The following is a 20,087-nucleotide window of genomic DNA, read 5'->3' on the forward strand; positions in this document are numbered from 1 at the left end:
GGTTAAATTTAATTGTTTATTTTGTCTTTTTTATAAGCAAGAACATATTAAAATAATTTTTTTATTTTTGAGCAAAAGTCAACTTTAATAAAACTACCTGTACAAAGAAATATTTAACAGGAAGCTCAGTATAGGTGAATGGTTTTTGGTTAGATTTAAAGTCCCATTCCCTACTATAAGTTTTTTAGATCTAATTTAAGATCACAAACTATATTTAATGTAAAAATAAATACTATATGGTCCTCTATTGCGATAACTTCTTTCTCGTTACTAATTTCACTTCACTGACTTTTTTACGTCGTATTTTTAGAGTTTAATTTAAATGCTCGTTACCAATTTTACTTTAATTCGAGTCACTTTTTCGTATTTAAGCCTTAACTTTTATAAGCTTGTTTGTAGCATGGAGGTATAATACCTCCATGTTTGAAGTTTTACTGATAAGCCGTTCAACTCAGTTCGTTTCGTAACGCGAGGTTCGTCGATTATTTAACATTTTTGGCGTCTATATCACGCTAATATTGAGGTTTTATTGTTGGAAATGCTATTAGAACTCTATATATATATCATATTTCGTAAAATTAACACTTTAAATTGGCAGAACTTAGCTGGGAATACTAGTTGACGCAATACATACGCTGTTGACGCAATGTATATGTCAGATACACATCAACTCAGTTCATTTCGTATACAAATACTGCATACCACGTGTTGAGGCTTGTTGATTATTTAACATTTTTGGCGTCTAGGCTTAGCCTAGCCCTACATATCTCCGTATAATTGAGGCAGGTTTTATTGTTGAAAATGCTATTAGAACCAACTCTAGATATATCATATTTTGTATAATAATAATTAACACTTTAAATTGGCAGGGCTTGGTTGGTAGGACTTCTTGGCGTAGGCCTCTAGCTAGCTAGCTAGGCTAGGCCTCAGTAGTACCATCACACGACACACACGTTTGTCACGACCGTTTTTCCGCGGTGCCTATTTTATGCTTATACACTTTGGTGTTTTTTTCGGTGGATTTTAAGAGGTGGAAAAAAGTTTGGATCAACCTGAGTTTTCGGCATGTATTGAATATAGGACTATTCCATTATTATTTATAGGGGTGTTAGTCAATATGTTGGGTGTGCCAGGCTTGTTGAGGCTTCTATTGTTCGTGTCATTGTGCCAATTGTTTTGTATTTCACTGTGTTTGAGAAAAACAAACAAAAAACTGCTGCTGTAGTTAGCCTATAGCTTTTATTATGTGTCCGTAAATTATATCGTATTTTACACTATATAGGCCCTAACATGTTGTTTTTCAACAGTTAAATCATATCATGTTTTATTTTACATTTCATGTAATACAGTATTATTATATGTTTTTTTTTCCTCAACAGCCGAATCAAGTTAATTTATGTTTTAATTTATATAAATCCAAAGGCAAATTAATGAAACAATGACAATGATGTGGGTATCAGTGGCTGGATCTCAATAGAGATACAAAAAAAAAACGAAAAGCTAAATCAAAACGATAAAGTAAAAGCTAGAAAAACAATATATATAAATACATCCATGTTTGTTTTTTTCTCAACCGTTTATGAATTTAAAAAATTCAGTACACTAAAGATTAAGCAAAACATACATTGTGTAACATATTTAATTTAAGGTATACCTGTATATGTTTTATTTCATCGACCCAGTTTTAAGTGTTATTTAGTAGTGTCATGTTTGGTTCAACTCAATGAGTTAGCAATATGTTTGTGAGGTTCTCTCTCCAGCTGATCCTGACACAAAAACTAAAATAGTCAGAAATAAAATTGCAGAGCTTTCTCTCATGCAACACACACTAACCCTTCCCCAGTACAAGATATATAGGGCCTACACTGTTAAAAAAATACTTATAAAAAAACGGTAAATTACTGGCAATCTGGACGCCAGTAATTTACCGTAATGTAGAATTACAGGTACTGTTGAAAATAAATTACTGTAAAACTACAGTAAATTACTGTTGGTCATAAAGTCGGTTGTCTACCGTAATGTAGAATCACAGGTACTGTTGAAAATAAATTACTGACGATTTTTTAATCAATATGGTGTCCTGAAAACGCTACGTTATTTTGTTTTTTTTTACCCTTGGCTGGACACGACTGTTGGTATCTAGCCTATGCCAGCTAGCACGAACATCGCCTAGCAAAATACTCAATTCAAATTGTGCTTGTACATCTATAATCTTTCTGTGTAAAATATTGTTTTTTTTTCATTGTTTGCTAGTCGGTATTTTTATTTTTTTTTACGACAAATAAAAAACTATATTATATCAAGTTGTGCAATATTAAAGGTCTTTTGAAATGAGTGTTTTCTACCTGCTTCTAGAATGTTTTTCTAATTTGATTTCAGATATAACGGGTGGCATCAGCATGTCTGGGTTTATGCAGCAAATTCCATCCAAGAGGCCTTGCAACATTCAGTTTCGTACTTACAGTAGCAAAGAAATATTGGAACTGAGCGTCAAAGAAATTGTCAACCCAAAAACATTTGATGACCTTGGACATCCCACTGCGGGTGGTCTTCATGACCTTTCCTTAGGTAGGTCAAGGATTTGCGAAAAGAAGAAACCAAGAAAGTAACAACCGCACTAAAGTAAAGCATGTGATAGCAATTCCACTATCTAAATATATTAAATGCGCAAATCAAACAATTCTAATTTGTTGCGCTTTTTTAAATATAGAAATATTCCCATAAATCAACACTTTCAGAATCCTGAACCCCCTCCCCCTATTTCAAAATCCTGGATCAGCCACTGGATAATTTTTAGATTTGCAATTTTACGATACAAGTTTAAAGTTTGCAAATATCAAAAGTTATTTGTAGTAAAAATTATGAACAGAATGACACACTAAGTTTTCTTTTATGTTTTACTTTGTATTTTCGTTAAAGGGCCGAGCCATGAAAGAGAGTTATGTGCAACATGTTACCTTGGTTATCTGCATTGTCCAGGACACATGGCACATATCCGTCTTCCTCTACCAGTATTCAATCCTATGTATTTTAAAAATATTCTGCAGGTAGGCAACTTTGTAAGCTTGGTTCCCACTAGGATGTAACATAAAGCAAGAACGTAAAGCTCTGTCTACACTATCAAACTAGTTTGTGTGTGCCCAAGTATGGTAGCGATATGCTCAAATATCGTAGTGATATGACATCATATCCATATATGGGCACATCACAATTTGTTGTCGCATAAAGTTTCATAGTGTAGACAGGGCTTAAGCGTAAAAAGTAATTTGACCAATCATAAGTGACGGATTATTCTATCTGTTGCTTGTCATTAGTCAAACTCACTTGCGTTGCGTCTTGGTGTGGAACAAAGCTTTATGAACAATGTCCCAATATTTCTTGTACATTGAATTGACCTTTGACAGTGGTCAATTGAAGTTAAAGTTATTTACTATATAGGTCAACAACCTTACAGAAGACATCCTTCTGCACACTTTTTTTTTTAACTAGTGTAAATTTATTTTTTCAATGTTAATGTTATATGTGTGTGCAACAATAAAAACACTTCGTGCAGTGATCCATTTGCAGATCAAAGCTATAGTATACTGGGATTTGGTGCATGATAAGCGTCAGAGCCAACATATGCAAAAACATGTACAATTGTTTTAACCACCTCCTCGTCCTCCATTCCAAAATCGTTCCTGCATCCTAAAACAAATAAACATTTGTTTATTTCCAGCTTTTGAGAGGTTCATGCTTACAGTGTCACCATCTGTTAGCCCCACGTTGGTCCCTGGTTTTAATATCTTACCAGCTAGAATGCCTTGATAAAGGCTTTTTCCATGCTGTGGATGAAATGCAAAACCGGGTAAACAGTCTGGCAATGGACAATAGTGGCAATGATCCAGCTACAGTACATCTCATCGAATCCACACTGAAGGAATATATGGAAGAACTTGAAAGTGGTGAGCAAGGATTAATAATATTTGAGTTCAAAACTAGTGACGTTAAAATCTAGAATAAATTGAGGATCTAACCAAAATTTAAAAACGGCAAAATAAACTCTATAAAATGACAGTTCACACTTAGCCAAATCTGGACCTGTATATATAGTGTTAAGATGACAGAAGTGAAAACAAATATAAAGATGTTTCGTTAATAGGGGTTCTACTGTATATATTAGAATATGCAATAGATTAATATGAGTAAGACCATGTGAATATGACAAGTCAATACATTTTTTTTTTTCTGTAGAAAAAGAAAACCAATTTGAATCTGTGAACACAAATCTTCGCAACCTAGTAGCCATACGAAAGAATCTTGTAGACACATTTATGAAAGAACACATTAATTCCCACGGTCGAAAGTGCGCCCTCTGTGGCACTACTGTACGTCAAATTCGACCAGAACACAATGTTCGTATCATCACTAAACAGCTTAGGTCTGATAGCAGCAATCTGGAACAAGTTTTTCTTTCGCCGTCTGAAGCACGAGACCATCTAAGGAAAATCTCGGCATATGAAGGTAAAGTTCAATATCTAATTACTGTAGTATCCAATTCACACACAGAAGTTGTTTTGCTATTGCCTCTCGTTGTGTTGCATTATCTGCTTTCAATTTCATTTGTGTACCGTCTTCATTTTCAATCAATAAAGCTCTGTCGAATGTAATTCAGATCATAAATTAAACACAAAGACACTGTCAATAGTATACGCTCAACTGGGAAAAATCCAAGCTAAATTATATACCAGTATGGGTATCAACCTCTAATAGATGTACAAGCTGTAAGAATAGACCGAAGAGAACAGTGCCTACCATTATCAGCACAGAAATAATCATTTGCATTAATAAATTCTTTTTTTTTTGTGCACCATATCTAATTACAGTATTACCCAATTCGCACACATTTTAAATATCAATTCCTGATCAAAACAAATACACCTCAAATTGTATCTTGATACAAATATATAAATGTCTATATTTTATTGAAAAAAAAACCAAATATATTAATAATAAATTATAAATAAGTTTTATATTCTAATTCGCAAAATATCTTCCAAAAAAGAGTTACTGCGCAGTTGTCTTTTATGTCGTTTTGATTTTTGTCTGTAGATTTCACACACCTCAATTATCATACGCATGAAACGCCATGTGTGTCAAAATATTCATCTTTTTACCAATAATAAATGAAGTAAATTATGGGAAATACTGGGTAGATTTACCAGTACTTTAATGCTAACAATATTCACTAGTCCTTTCATAAGTAGTCTTAAATTTTATGTTTGTTCTATACTTTTTTTTTTTTGCAGACAAAGTTTTAAAAAATTTATTTGGTGTTTTGAAAGGAGGTCATTTTGAAAACTCCACAACTGGGGAGAGTGCTATTGACCTGTTTTTTCTTGAGGTAATTCCAGTGATACCAACGAAATTCCGACCGGTAAGCGATATTTTTATTTTCGAGTAGCATTTTGGTTTTTTTAAATTAGTGAAAACATCTACAAATTAATATAATATTTAATGGTTCTGCTTCTTGTTAGGTATCTGCTATGGGTGACAAACGTTTTGAAAACCCACAAACAGGGGGTCTTACAAGAGTGTTGAAAGACAGCCAGACTCTGTCACAACTACTGTTCTTTAGTCAAAATGAGCACAATGAAGAATTTCTGAAGGATTTTGATAAGGTTAGTTTATCCTTTATTTTTAAATTTTAATTGTAGAAGATACGTATATATATGTTAGATATGTTCAATCTTCCGTCTTCCTCAATTAAACGCCTGCAACACGATGCATTGCGTAATCACAAGTAGAAACCGACGACGCAACAATCGCCGGTTTTATTTCACGGAGGCATGGGAAAACACAATTATTCCAAGGGCATTTTTTGTTGCGTTACATTGCATCACTAGTGGGAACCAAGCTTAAGGGAGGTCTGTTCTGTGCTTGATTTATTAAATGATTAGTTAAAATAATAATAATAATAACATTTATTATTTAGAGTATACTGGCAATGGTTCCAGGAAAGAGCAACACAGAGAAACTGCAAAATGCGTGGAGTGTTCTACAAACTCATGTCAACAGTTTGATAGACAGTGACATGGACAAGTTATCTACAGAAAACTTCCCAGGTGTTAAACAGGTAAGTAATTTCTTTCTGATACCCCTTATAGCCCTAGCCATTTTTTTTACTGAATTAAAAAATCAAACTACTCCAGAGTTAAACTACCAGAGTTGAACACCTGAAAGCACTCCACTCTTCACATTTTAAAAAATCTTGATTTAAAAAGAGTTACACTTATTCTTTAACTTTAAACCTAAATTTTTTTTTTATTCAGATTCTTGAAAAGAAAGAGGGGCTATTTCGCAAACACATGATGGGTAAACGTGTCAACTATGCTGCACGCTCCGTCATATCGCCAGATCCTTTCATAAACTCTGACGAAATAGGAATACCTGATATTATCGCTAAGAAGTTAACATATCCGCAACCTGTGACCGAGTGGAATGCCCAGGAATTGCGCCGTGCCATTATGAACGGGCCAAATAAACATCCTGGGTACATATTTAATTTGATTTGTTTTTTCTGTTTTATTATCAGATAATAAGATTCTACAATACCATTGAAACTAACTTTAATGTCGTTGGATTGTAAAACTTTTTTCTACCTTAAAAACTGTTCACCCTGTGTGAATAGAAGGCTCATGTGGTGCACACAAAAAAATAATTATTAATGCAAATGATTATTTCTGTGCTGATAATGGTAAGCCCTGTTCTCTCTGGCCTAATCTTGCAGCTTGTACATCTATTAAGAGGTTGATACCTATAATGGTATATGATAAAGCTGAGATTACTCCCAGTTGAGTGTATACTATTGTCTTTATGTTTAATTTATGATCTTAATTTCATTCGACAGAGCTTTATTGATTGAAAATGAAGATGGTACTCAAATGAAATTGAAAGCAGATAATGCAACACAGCGAGAGGCAATAGCAAAACAACTTCTAACACCACAGAATCCTCGGCATGCCATCACGGGACAGAAACGAGTTCACCGACACATTAAAAATGGAGATGTACTCTTGTTGAATCGGCAACCTACATTACATAAGCCAAGTATCATGGCTCACAAGGTATTCAAAATGTCTTGCTGCTCTCAATACTGAAAATCATGGGGCTGGCCTAATATGTCTGGTTTTTATTAAATGTTAGTATTCCCATTTTTTTTTCAATGGTAATAAATAACTTACGGCCTTCTGGAACTGAAGAGAGGCCACTGGCCGTATTCACCAATCACACTTAAGTGAGATATTTCCCTTAAATATTAAGTATTTCCCATAAATTGCATTCACTTAAAGCTCAGGTACAGGCATGAATTTTAAATATAATATCTGGTTAATTGTACATAAATCAAATATTTGTAACAGAAATCAAGACGAAAAAACATGAATTTCCCTTAATATGGTCAAATACAAAATTTGGCAATATTCTGCCATAAAAACCAGGAATACTTTTTTTCAGTAGTTAGGTAGTTAACCTAATGTAATAACATGTCTGGTGACTCCCTAGAAGGTGAAAAAAGATGGTGGATATACGGTGGATAATTTTTGCTATAACATGAAAATAAAAATCTGAAGTTGAATAAAAATACCAGAAATGTAAAATTCAAGTTATATTACTTATATTTAGTCATCTGATAAAATTTTTTACCACACCGTTTAGTTTTCATAGCTTTTTAAAATGCCGCTCTATTTACAAAATGTGTGTACAAAAGAATAGAGATTTTACTGTGTAATTTGAACTATCCCCCCACTGATAAGAAAGTGCTTTTTTTCAACAAGCTCGTGTAACACAAATAAAATCCCAAAAATTATGAAACATAGGGGAAACTATAGATCGATAATTATTGAAATGTATGATCAATAGAAATTTTTTGCCCGCACCTGGCCTTTAAACTCTGTCTACACTATCAAACTTTATGTGCCAAAAAAATGTGGTGTGCTCATATATGGACATGGTGATGTCATATCACTACCATATTTAAGCATATCACTACCATATTTGGGCACATCATGCTTTTTAGTCAAACTAGTTTGATAGTGTGGACAGAGCTTAAGATAGGAGATTTTTCTTATTTTGTGTTTCCCTTAGCCTAAGTGTAAATGGTGAATACGGCCACTGGTTTTCAGAGACTTACTGTAGTTTTTTTTATCTATCTGTTTAACATTGTCCATTCACAGGTACGTATACTTCCTCGTGAAAAGACATTCCGTCTACATTACTCAGCGTGCAAGACATATAATGCTGATTTTGATGGCGATGAAATGAATGCTCATTTTCCACAAAATGAGATTGGACGTTCTGAAGCATATAATATAGGTAAAATGATTTTATATATATATGTCTTAATACTATCAGTCAATTGTTAAAATGTATAGTATCAGTGCAAAACTAGATAGAAGAAAAACAATATCCTTACAACATCATATTATGCATGTGTGGCCAAATAGCAAATTGTTTGTCACTAAATCAAGATGATACATAGATACATAGTGTATTAACAATGTATGGAAGAGTGGATACAATATTACAGTATGTTTAATATGCACCAGTAACATACAGTTAAATATCATTATTAAACTATTTGGTCCCTTTTACTTTATCAATTTTGTCTTCTTCCAGCTAGTACTAGTCATCAGTACTTGGTCCCAAAGGATGGCACACCACTAGGAGGGCTCATTCAAGATCATATGATTTCAGGTGTAAAAATGACTGTCAGAGGGCGGTTTTATACAAAGTTAGTGATAAACATTGATTTAATATAATTATCAAGGTGAAATGTGAAATCAAGGAAAACACAAGATGTACACAATAGTCATCATAAATATATAATTCATTTTAACACTTAGTAGTATGTTATCAGAAATAAAGCTCTGTCTACATTATCTATATTAAATAAATATCTTACAGGGCTCAATACCAGCAGTTGGTTTTCAATGCAATGACCGATAAAAGTGGTCATGTAAAGCTGCTACGGCCGGCCATCATCAAACCCAAACAACTGTGGTCTGGCAAACAAGTTTTCTCCACGCTCCTTCTCAACATTATTCCAGAAAACAAGCCACTGTTTAATTTCAAAGGACGCTCGAAGATTTCTAGTAGGGTAGGTTTGTAATTGTTTTGCCTTATATATTTGATGTCTGTGCGTTCTATGCAGTTATTGAACTTTATTCAGTTCTAGTCCTAGCAGTGTTTATAAACATTTCATTTCAAAACTTGTTATTAGTGTCTGAAAATTCAAAAAAGTAAATTTCTGACAATTAAAAAAGCTATAATATAATAATTAAAGCTATTAATATTTTTTCTCAAATTTCTTTTAGACATGGCGTAAGAATGATCCACGGGTGCCAATTGGAGGAGGTACACCCCTTAAAGGAGATAACATGACAGAATCGGAGGTGATATTTAGGCAAGGCCAACTGCTTGTTGGTGTTTTAGACAAAGCTAACTATGGCAGTACTCCATATGGCCTAGTCCATGCATGCTATGAGGTAAGAAACGTCGACAGGTAGATGGAGCATGTTTTATATTGCTACAAAAACTGATAAATATCAGGAATTGGAGTCTGATATTTTATTGATTTTTAAAATTTAGTTGTATGGTGGTCAGACAGCCGTTCTCATCCTTAGCTGCCTCGGTCGCTTATTTACAACATTTTTGCAGTTCATCTGTGGATTTAGTCTTGGTGTTGAAGATATTATTGTGAAAACAAAGGTAAGTGAGCTAAAGGTTACCCTGTAAATTTATAGGCGCTGTACACAGTCAGATCAATGTGATGTGAAAGCATTATAAAGCATTATAAGATTGTCTTACACTTCTGTTGTGTCCACTTTCTGCATTGAGTTTTCTAAGATGGCTCATTCTTTCAGCTAAAATATGTCTGAAGCTCTGTCTACACTATCAAACTTTATGTGAAAAAAAATGTGATGTGCCCATATATGGATATGTCATATCACTACCATGTTTAAACATATTGATAGTGTAGACAGCATCTTCCTTCGAAGGGCAACACCATGGTTCTTGTCCACTGTATTTGTTGTTCTTCAGTCTGAGTCGCTACCAATATCTTTCACTCTCTTTATACCTTCCTCTAAACTTATTGGTTATATTTTTTAAGGCTGACAAGAAAAGAAAGAAAATGATGAAGAAAGCTGTCAAGTCTGGTTTAGGAATTATGGCGAAGACTCTGCAAGTGGAAGATCCCAAAAATGTTGATGAGATCATAGACAAATATGAGTCTGCCCACAGGTATAATAATTATTATTACAAAAACCAAAAAAAAGTGTGATGTGCCCAAATATGTTAGTGATATGCCCAAATATGGTAGTGATATGCTATCATTATGTCCATATATGGGCACATTACATTTTTTTTTCACATAAAGTTTGATAGTGTAGACAGAGCTTAACATATTTCTTTTTTCTGATTGATTCATTTTGCTACCCTTTATTTGTTCTAGATCATCTGATGGATTACAAATGGCTGAAATTGATATGCAAATGAAAACAAACACTGAAGCATTCACAACGGAAATATCAAATGTCTGTCTAGGTCAAGGGTTAATCAAGTCTTTCCCAAATAATAGCTTACAACTGATGGTGCAGTCTGGAGCTAAAGGCTCAATGGTAAACATAAACAAAACAATTATGTTTTTGCAAACAAATAAAACATATCCCAAGAGAATGGATATGTATTTGGTGGTTTAGATGCCTTGCTATCGATCCTGAGTAATGGGTTCATATCCTGTCATATGTCATATGACTTTATTTGTATAGATCATATTGTGTGTATGTTTGTCTTGTGATTGGACTATAATATTATAGAAGAAACTACTGACTCATTGAGTCGTAGTGGCCTAGGTCGCTTTTGTTTTTCCTTACCTGTTTTTATTGTTTTGGTTTTTTTTTGGTAAAATAAATTAAGTGAAATGAAAATGAAATATGTGCCTAAATAAAGGTAGTAATACTTAATAATACTTAGTAATACTATTCTTTGCAGGTGAATTGTATGCAGATTTCATGTCTCCTGGGACAAATTGAACTTGAAGGAAGGCGTCCACCCCTCATGTTAAGTGGAAGATCCCTACCATCGTTCCAGCCATATGACTCTAGCCCACGTTCTGGAGGATATGTGGATGGTCGTTTCTTAACAGGCATTCGGCCACAAGAGTACTTTTTCCATTGCATGGCTGGAAGAGAGGTACGGTTTTTAGCTTTATGTCTATTTTATATATAACATTATTACGTCAGTATTTATTCACCTATAGTGGTAACCTTTTCACCATCCAATCCTACGAAAAAAATCAATATGGCCTGTCTTTATTCTGTTATCTTTAGAGTTCTATGCAATGCAATTCAAAGCCAATGCGTAGTACAACAACATACATTTTATATTTATAATTCATTTTAGGGTCTGGTTGATACAGCTGTAAAGACAAGTCGTAGTGGATATCTACAACGTTGCATTATCAAGCACTTGGAAGGTTTAGTCGTGAACTATGACCTTACGGTATGGCATATGACTACATACATGTTTTATTTTACTGTTTGTTGATTATTATATGGAGTGAATGCTAAATTTGGTTGGGCTTTAGCTTGGTCTTTCTCCTGGTTATTATTATTATTACAACATAATGTACTTTCAGTTTATAGAAATAACTGTATTTTATAATTGTATTTTCATTCCAGTGTTCTAAATTGTATATTTTCGACATTATTTATTTGTTAGGTACGAGACAGTGATGGTAGTATAGTTCAGTTTAATTATGGTGAGGATAGCTTGGATATCTCAAAAACACCTTACCTAAACCCCACACAGTACGACTTCCTCATTGAAAACAGTGAAGTGATTCTAGGCAAAAATGATACTCATCTTCAAAACCCAAAGAAAGCTGTTCGTTATCAAAAGAAGGTAAATCAATAAGGTTAATCAATATTAGTTTATTCTTTATTCTTTGTTTGTCTAATTTATAAACTTTCTAATAATGAAAAACTAATTTGTTTATAGATAAAGAAGTGGAAAGAAAACAAAAACACAGTTCGCATTTCACCGTTTTTAGAATTTATTTCCGGTAAAATGCAAAATATGGGTGAAACCGCACCTGAAAATAAAGACATAATCAAGGATGAATTGATTGATTTGTGGAGAACAGTTGAAGACAAAGAACAGTTAGTGAAAATATCTTTTTTTGAGATACATTTTTGTAGATTTAGTGGATTTATTTCATATCCAAATATAAACTACGGTAATACCCATCTTTTGAGACATACCTATTCAGTGAACATTCCTGTTATGAGACACTTTCGCCTAAAATGAACAAGAAGCAATACTGTACTGTGGTGTCGTGAGGTGGTTTCCCGAATGATCGTAAAATCAAAACGGTACTGGGTATGACCAACTAGCGTTATTGTCACCAACTAGTCATCCATTCATAGAAGTACTGATGTAGTAGCCTATCTGTACGGTGACCATAGAATGTGACCCGAGACATGACTAACTACGACTTTTAGTTGATAGAAGATTGAAAAAAATTGTTAAGAAGAGTTGTACTGTATGTGGATGTTTATTGAAATTATGTCAATAATGTTTACACACTAGGCATATAAATAGTAATGTTTGTTAGTAAAAATAATTTTGAGTTAATAAGAATAAGATATAAGGAAGAAAAGCAAAGAGACTATGGAGCGGCTATTCCTGAATATACAATACTAAGTATCGTAGTTTTAAATTATAAATTTTAGGCGATCTTGTCAAAGGTCAAGCGCCTATAGCCTGCCACGTTTCGATACTCATTTATTTAAGAATACTGCTTTTGTAACACTGTAAGTTAATAAGTGGTCATGTCAAATTTATGCTACGGCAATAACTACATTCTTCAATAATAACACATGATTTTAGTTTCATTGTAAAAGTTTATAAAGCAGTCACTGCAATAAACAATGTGTATGATTGCCCATAGCAAGTAACCCATAAAATAATTGTTTAAATATCAGTTACTGCAGTAACTTCAGTATAATAATTTTGATCCCTACAGAAAAATCAAACTACATTTTTTTCATTATATATTTGATCTATTATAATTTCAATAATTCATTTTGAAGGTATTCAAAAAATTGCAAGAAATGTCCAGATCCTGTGCTGACAAAACTTCGTCCAGACACAAACTTTGGTTCAATTTCAGAGAAACTAGATCAGTTGGTGAAAGATTACCTTGATGTGAATATCAGAAAGTTTATGAAATCAGAGACTGGCTGTAAGGAACCAAACATTGATAGTGAGGGATTTAAAAAGTTGATGTATAGTAAATACCAGAGGTCACTCTGTGAACCTGGGGAAGCTGTTGGTTTGCTTGCAGCTCAGGTGATTATTATGTGTGATGTGCCCAAATATGGTAGTGATATGCCCAAATATGGTAGTGATATGACATCATCATGTCCATGGTCGCATTACATTTATTATTGTTTTCAGTTTTATTAAAGCCAGACTTCCCTGGGGGCTACAGTATTTGGTGTACAGTTAAACTCTGTCTTCACTATCAAACAATGTGATGTGCCCAAATAAGATAATGATATGCACATCACATTTTTTGTCACATAAAATTTGATAGTGTAGACAGAGCTTTAGGCACGTGTGGGTCGCCTCTCTAACATACTCCCTGCACTAACGCATAGTTCAATTACTGTACCACAAAAGTAGCATAAGCCTGTTTTGTAGGCACTATCGAAGTTCCTTGAATGTATTTGTGCTTTGATTGGTATATAGCTTTTGCATTAATAGTCTTCATCATCATCTATATTATTTCTGTATTTCTCTTGGCAGTCTATTGGCGAACCATCCACACAGATGACCTTAAACACTTTCCATTTTGCTGGAAAGAGTGAAATGAACGTAACACTTGGAATCCCAAGATTAAGGTAATTAATAAATAAAAAAATGAAATAAGAAAATGCAGGTCACAGATATGTAAAAAGAATGAAAGAAAATTATATTTGATAAGTAACTCCATGTTTCAAGCACATATCTCCATTGAGGTCACTATTATCTAGTAGTGACCTGGCAAAGCTATATCATCTGTACAGATACAGATTTAAATATAATAGAAATTACAATGCTCATATCTTCTTTAATAATAATGAATAACAAGACATGATGTGATATAATCGAAAATTAAATAATATCTGATTTTTTTTTACATTCTTTTAGAGAGATTTTGATTGTTGCCAGTGCTAATATCAAGACACCCTCTATGGACGTTCCATTTCACGCCACTCGCTATGCTCATAAACGGGCAGCACGGTTACGCAAGAAGCTTATGCGTGTACATCTCTCACAGGTATTTACATTATTGTCTTTTCATTGAATTGTTTTTATTGGTATAATTATTATAATTAATGTATAATTAATTGTAATGAATAATTATTGTAATAATAATAACCACATTAACAAGCTTTGTTTTTTCCACTGTTTTTTGCTTTATATTAAATTTCTATTCTATTTATATTATCACATTATGCAAATTTGGAAATAAAATTTAATAAGTTGATTATTTATTTTAAAATTAATACTGTGTAACAATTTAACAATAACTGTCTGAAATGGTACATGTTTTTGCTTCAGCCCTATAAATGGTTTTATGCATTATTATTTGATAAAATAATTGTACATATTTTATCTATTTTCTTTTAGATAATTGAAGATGTTAACATTTATGAAAGTTACGACATTAGAAACAATTGGTAAGTATAACATTCTTATGGCTTTGTAAGTTGGTAATTGGTAAGTAAACAATCTTTTGTTTATGGCTTATATACAATTCCTACACACATGAACAATAAGGAGTGTACAAAAACAAATATAATATAGAAATAATAGTATTTTTCTTTTTTTTTCAGGGATCAATATCATGTTTACAAGATCCGCTTTAATTTTCTGCCTCAGAAGGAATATGAAGTAAGACAATCTGTATTTTTTGTTTTATATTTAGTGGCACTCTTTTTTCTCATAACAAAATTAGTAGCCATAACATCGGCAAGGGTTCAAGGCTCACTCGCCCCCGTGGTTCTGGTGGTAGAACGAGTCTTCTCGGATAAGGACTATAAACCGTAGGTCTAGTGTACACATCTAGCTTATATGCACTTTAAAGAATCTAGTACATCTTTTGAAACATGTAGGGGGTTACCCCGGTGTAATAGTACATCACAGCCACTGATCATAACTGAGCCCTCTGGGAGACCAGTCTTTGAAGAAGTCGCCCAGTATAAATAAAATATTTCATATTTCATACAAGGAATTCTTCCTGGTTTCTTTGAATAGCGTAGTTCTTCAAAATAATGTTTTTGCACACTGGACCAATGAATTTCACATTTGAACTTTTTTGTTCACACACATGTATAATTTAATATTATACATAGTTGACACTAAACTATTTTTCTGATCCTTAAGGCCAACTAATTTTGAACTTGTTTTTGTATTTACAGGAGGATTGCTATGCTTCTCCTGCAACAGTATTAGAATTTTTTGAAAAACATTTTGTGAAACAACTGACAGACACGCTTAAAAAGAGATGTAAAGAGTTAAAACGAACAAGGTAATTGCGAGAATTAGTTTATGCAAGATAATCAATCTTTATTTCGGAAATGAATACAAAAAAAAAAGATATCAATACGAATGAAAAAAAGAAGGAACAAAGTCATCCATTAACATGGTATAGTTCTCAAAACCAACTCAAATTTATATTTTTGTTTTAGAGAGGTTAACTTTAGGTCAGTTGGGTCAAAGTTTGCCATGGAGGACGCTGCAGTTGGTGAAAGAGGGAATTTAAATGGTAGCCATTCAGAGGAGCCTGCTGAAGCAGACGATAATGAACAGAAGGAGGAAACTGACAAATCGGAGAAGAAAGACGATGGTGAGAGTGATGAGGAAGGAGATGGTGACGCAGCCGATAGAAAGTACCAAGGACAGAAAGATGAAGAAAAGGAGTATGATGAAGAGGATGAGAATGTTGATTCAGGTAAAAGTGCCACTGAACATGTTGGAGGTCACAGCCAATCATGACTTTGCAGTCAAATTTTTATAAAGGCTAGCAAGGTTGCTGCCCATTATAGTATAGATAATAGTATACAAATAATGAATGAATTTTTTCGTACACGAATAAAAGTACTATTAAACGATTGTTTAATATTGCGTACTATTGCATGCCATGTGACCCACAATTGTCCAATCAAATGACAGGAATTTATATTATTTATTTATTATTTACGTGTTATATAATATAGATTATGCTGTGCTTCACCTATGCTAAGTATTAGTATTAACATACCTTTTCAACAATTGTGGCTGTAACACCACACCACAATATGGAAAATAAAATGTTATTTTTTACTAACAATATCAATTATACCAGGAAAGGGTGGAATTAAATATGTAATGTATTTCTTCCCTGATGATATTTGTATGTTGGCTTTAGTTACAATCAGGGTATTACATTGGAATGTGAAAAATCAAATTTGTCTTTAATTACCTTCACAGGCAATGAGGATGCCTTTGTAGAATCAGCAGTTAGTGAAGGTGAACATTCGCAGGAGGGGGAAGATGAGTATATGAGTGACGTAGTAATGAGAAAAAATATGCAAAAGACAAAAACAACCACGGAAGAAAAAGATGCCCGTATAAATGTAAGCCAACTTTTACCATAATTTCAGGAACTAAAATAATGACAGTATTCGTGGAAACAAATTTTTTTTTCCACATTTGTATACTAATAACATAAAAAATGCTTACTTACAGATGTTAATGGTACTTGAAAACTGTTAGCACTAATTTTGAATATGTAAAATATCTCGAGTGGAGTTGTGGCTTGGTGGTAAGGGTCCTGGGTTCAAGTTCTGTTTTTTTCTAATGATAAATTACAACTCCACTCCCAAAGACTTGTAATAAGACTTTGTTTATGTGGAGCATCTTTTGTATATGTGTATCGAGATTGCCACCTTTAAGAAGGATAGTGAATGAATTCGCTTATGATTATCCTTGGCAATTTGCCTAAATATATTGGGGGAAAAAAAAGAACCAGTCATTGGAATTGTATTACTACCATTACTACCAGTGTGTCATCTTAAGCTCTGTCTACACTATCAAACTTTATGTGACAAAAAAAATTTGATGTGCCCATATGGACATAATGATGTCATATCACTACCATATTTGGACACATCACACTTTTTTGTCAAACTATTTTGATAGTGTAGACAGAGCTTTAGATTTCATTGCATAATGATACTATATTATATATACATTTCAATGTATCATTTTTGTTGCATGGTATATTAATGGTTTGGATGTTTTTATCAGGCTGTGTTATGCACTTCATCGTTGGTTTCCAGCTATAAGTTTGATAAGGTTGATAATTTATGGTGCGAGTTGGTCTTAAAGGTAAATTGAAAATTATTTTGGCAATGGAAATAAGAGTGATGAAAATGTAGATGAACAAGGACTATAATAATATACCAATTGTGTTTGTTTTAAGAGATACTACCTGTATAAATAAACGTAATTATAATAATAAATTTATTGACAAACACTTTTGGATCAGTGGCAAGACACTCATTAGTGGTGCAGTCAACTTAAACTACATACAAATAAACGTTATAAACAAAATAAATTCAGAAAGAAATATACAGTATGTATGTACACTCATCGATACATACATTGAATACAATAGTAATAACAAAAAACAAAAACAAAACAATGTAATGGCTTTTCTTGACTTGAGTATTAAGACATTAAATAATAATAAACAAAGAAAATAAGAATAAACAAAATTAAATAAGCAACAATGCAAATTAGCTCTTTTTTAACAAATAAACTTGTAATTAAAACATGTAAATGTAACAGTTACAGTATCCATGGTCACACTTGATTACAGTGAGATTTACGTTTACGTAGGATTGACTAGCACCTGGCTTCAAATCTACGGCTTAAGTCTCTAGTGCTCTTGGGGGTGGATCCAAGGGGGACCCAGCCCACTAAATTTCGCAAATTGTAATGCAAAAGATAGGACATCACCATTTTTAGGCCCTGGGCCCCCCCAATCCCCCACCCCCTATTTCGAAATCCTGGATCTGCCACTGGCTCTAATGTTTTAGAAATAACGTGATGTACCACAAACTTTGCTTGACCAAGAGACCAATTTCTCCATACTAAGCGCTCTAAAACCATTAAATTCATGCTCGATGATGTTTTTATTTTATTTGTTAGTTTGAACTGCATGACAGTAAATTAGATCTTGGTACAATCCTCCTTAATGAAGCAAAGAGGGCTGTGGTGTACGAGACAGCTGGTATATCTCGCTGTTTTATCAATGATGAAGACGGCGAAAAGAGAATGAAAACTGAAGGGGTCAATTTCAAAGTAAGGAATTTATATTCTGTCAAATCATATTGTTAACTAACTTAACAATTACAATTACTAGATATTTATTACACCTTATTTATAGAGGGTGACCCTAAACAGCGTATGCTGACAATCAAGGGGCCCTCTTGATGAGTGACAGTGGCTGTATATACATATATTTTTAATATTATCATCATCTTTTTTGTAGGAATTATTTAAATTTGATAGAATACTGAACATGAATAAACTCTACTCCAACGACATTCATGCAGTGGCCAGGACGTATGGTATAGAGGCAGCCTGTAGAGTCATTGTGAAGGTAGTATCTTTCTACTATTATGACTATTACATCATCTAGGTTATGAAACAATAGTGCATAACAAAAAATTGCACGTGCTCACAAACCTTGCCTTCCTTCTCTAAAGCTCTGTCTACACTATCAAACCTTCTGATACCATATTTAAGCATATCACTACCATATTTGGGTACATCACACTTTTTTGTAGTCTAGACAGAGCTTATCATATGCAGCTTTTATTACTTGTTTATTACAATTTTAGGAGATGCGTGATGTTTTCAAAGTGTACGGTATCACTGTTGACCCACGCCATCTTTCATTGATTGCTGATTATATGACCTTTGAAGGAGTCTACATGCCCTTCAACAGGACTGGACTGGAAACTAATGCATCACCTTTGCAAAAGATGACCTTTGAGAGCACTATGCATTTCCTGAAAGAAGCTACAATCCATGGTATGTACTTAAGATGTTAAATTGAAAAATTTACAACTCTGAGAGTGGTGTCTGTGAGTGAGTGGCCGAGTGGTTGTTGTTTATTAGGAGAGTGGAACCATAATTAATAGGCATAATATTGGCAAAGGTTTCAGGTTCGCTCGTTCCCATGGTTCTGGTGAGAGAGCAAGTCTTCTCGGTTGAGGACTACAAAAACTGTAGATCCAATGTAAACAAAATACTTGTGTGCACTTTAAAAGCGAATACAGTACATCTTAAGGCCAACTCAGTATCGTACGACAGAACGTCTTGACTCGTCGGTGCCGTCTGAGTTGAAACCAGACGAGACGAGTCATCTTCAGATAGCATTGGACGTAGTTTTTAGGTCGTTGCGAGAACGTTAAACTACAAGGGAGTAAGGGATTACACCAGTTCATACACAGCACTTCATAAAGTGACCCAATGGGGAAAAGAATGTAGTTGATAAGTCTACCAACACTATGATCGTTAAAATGAACATTATCATTGCTAAAGAGCACTGATGTTTATCAGCTAATAATAAAATATTTTAACCTCAAATATCTGTTCTTTTCAGGAGTGACAGATCAGCTCAAGTCTCCCTCTGCAAGACTCGTTGTTGGCAGAGTAGTCTCCAGTGGTACAGGTTGTTTTGACTTACTCCAACAATTGACTTGATCAAGTACAACTGCCACAAGACTATTAAATCGCCAAATTGTTGTGTTTGAAGAAACAATTTATAATATATATTTTCAAGAAAGTAATATTTTATATAATTTAAAAGTACAGCTACATTGATTTCTCTCTTCTAATAAATACATGCAAAGTTAAACAATATTTACTAGTATTACATTATTAGTATTGTTATTATTTATTGGTTATCTCCAGTGTTCTCCTGGGTTGTTTGTCATGCCTCA

At 33.5% G+C, this 20,087-nt stretch overlaps 1 protein-coding gene across 1 annotated transcript; it reads left to right on the top strand.

Annotated features, from left to right (window-relative positions):
* Window positions 1-2,375: 2,375 nt before the first annotated feature.
* LOC144845955 (DNA-directed RNA polymerase I subunit RPA1-like) lies at window positions 2,376-20,018 on the top strand. The gene is made up of 33 exons (XM_078703483.1): window positions 2,376-2,568; window positions 2,920-3,047; window positions 3,719-3,944; window positions 4,234-4,503; window positions 5,289-5,416; window positions 5,517-5,660; window positions 5,975-6,115; window positions 6,312-6,532; window positions 6,890-7,106; window positions 8,214-8,352; window positions 8,656-8,770; window positions 8,944-9,136; window positions 9,354-9,524; window positions 9,628-9,747; window positions 10,151-10,281; window positions 10,493-10,658; window positions 11,032-11,232; window positions 11,443-11,541; window positions 11,761-11,943; window positions 12,040-12,200; window positions 13,134-13,392; window positions 13,852-13,946; window positions 14,236-14,365; window positions 14,719-14,768; window positions 14,925-14,982; window positions 15,510-15,619; window positions 15,780-16,042; window positions 16,561-16,706; window positions 17,380-17,460; window positions 18,286-18,438; window positions 18,629-18,739; window positions 18,981-19,173; window positions 19,748-20,018. The coding sequence occupies exons 1-33, from the start codon at window positions 2,400-2,402 to the stop codon at window positions 19,846-19,848; spliced, it is 5,073 nt and encodes a 1,690-aa protein (XP_078559609.1). The 5' UTR covers window positions 2,376-2,399; the 3' UTR covers window positions 19,849-20,018.
* The last annotated feature ends 69 nt before the right edge of the window (window positions 20,019-20,087 follow it).

The sequence above is a fragment of the Antedon bifida genome, chromosome 6 (assembly GCF_963402885.1).
Source record: "Antedon bifida chromosome 6, ecAntBifi1.1, whole genome shotgun sequence".
Taxonomy (NCBI): Eukaryota; Metazoa; Echinodermata; class Crinoidea; order Comatulida; family Antedonidae; genus Antedon; species Antedon bifida.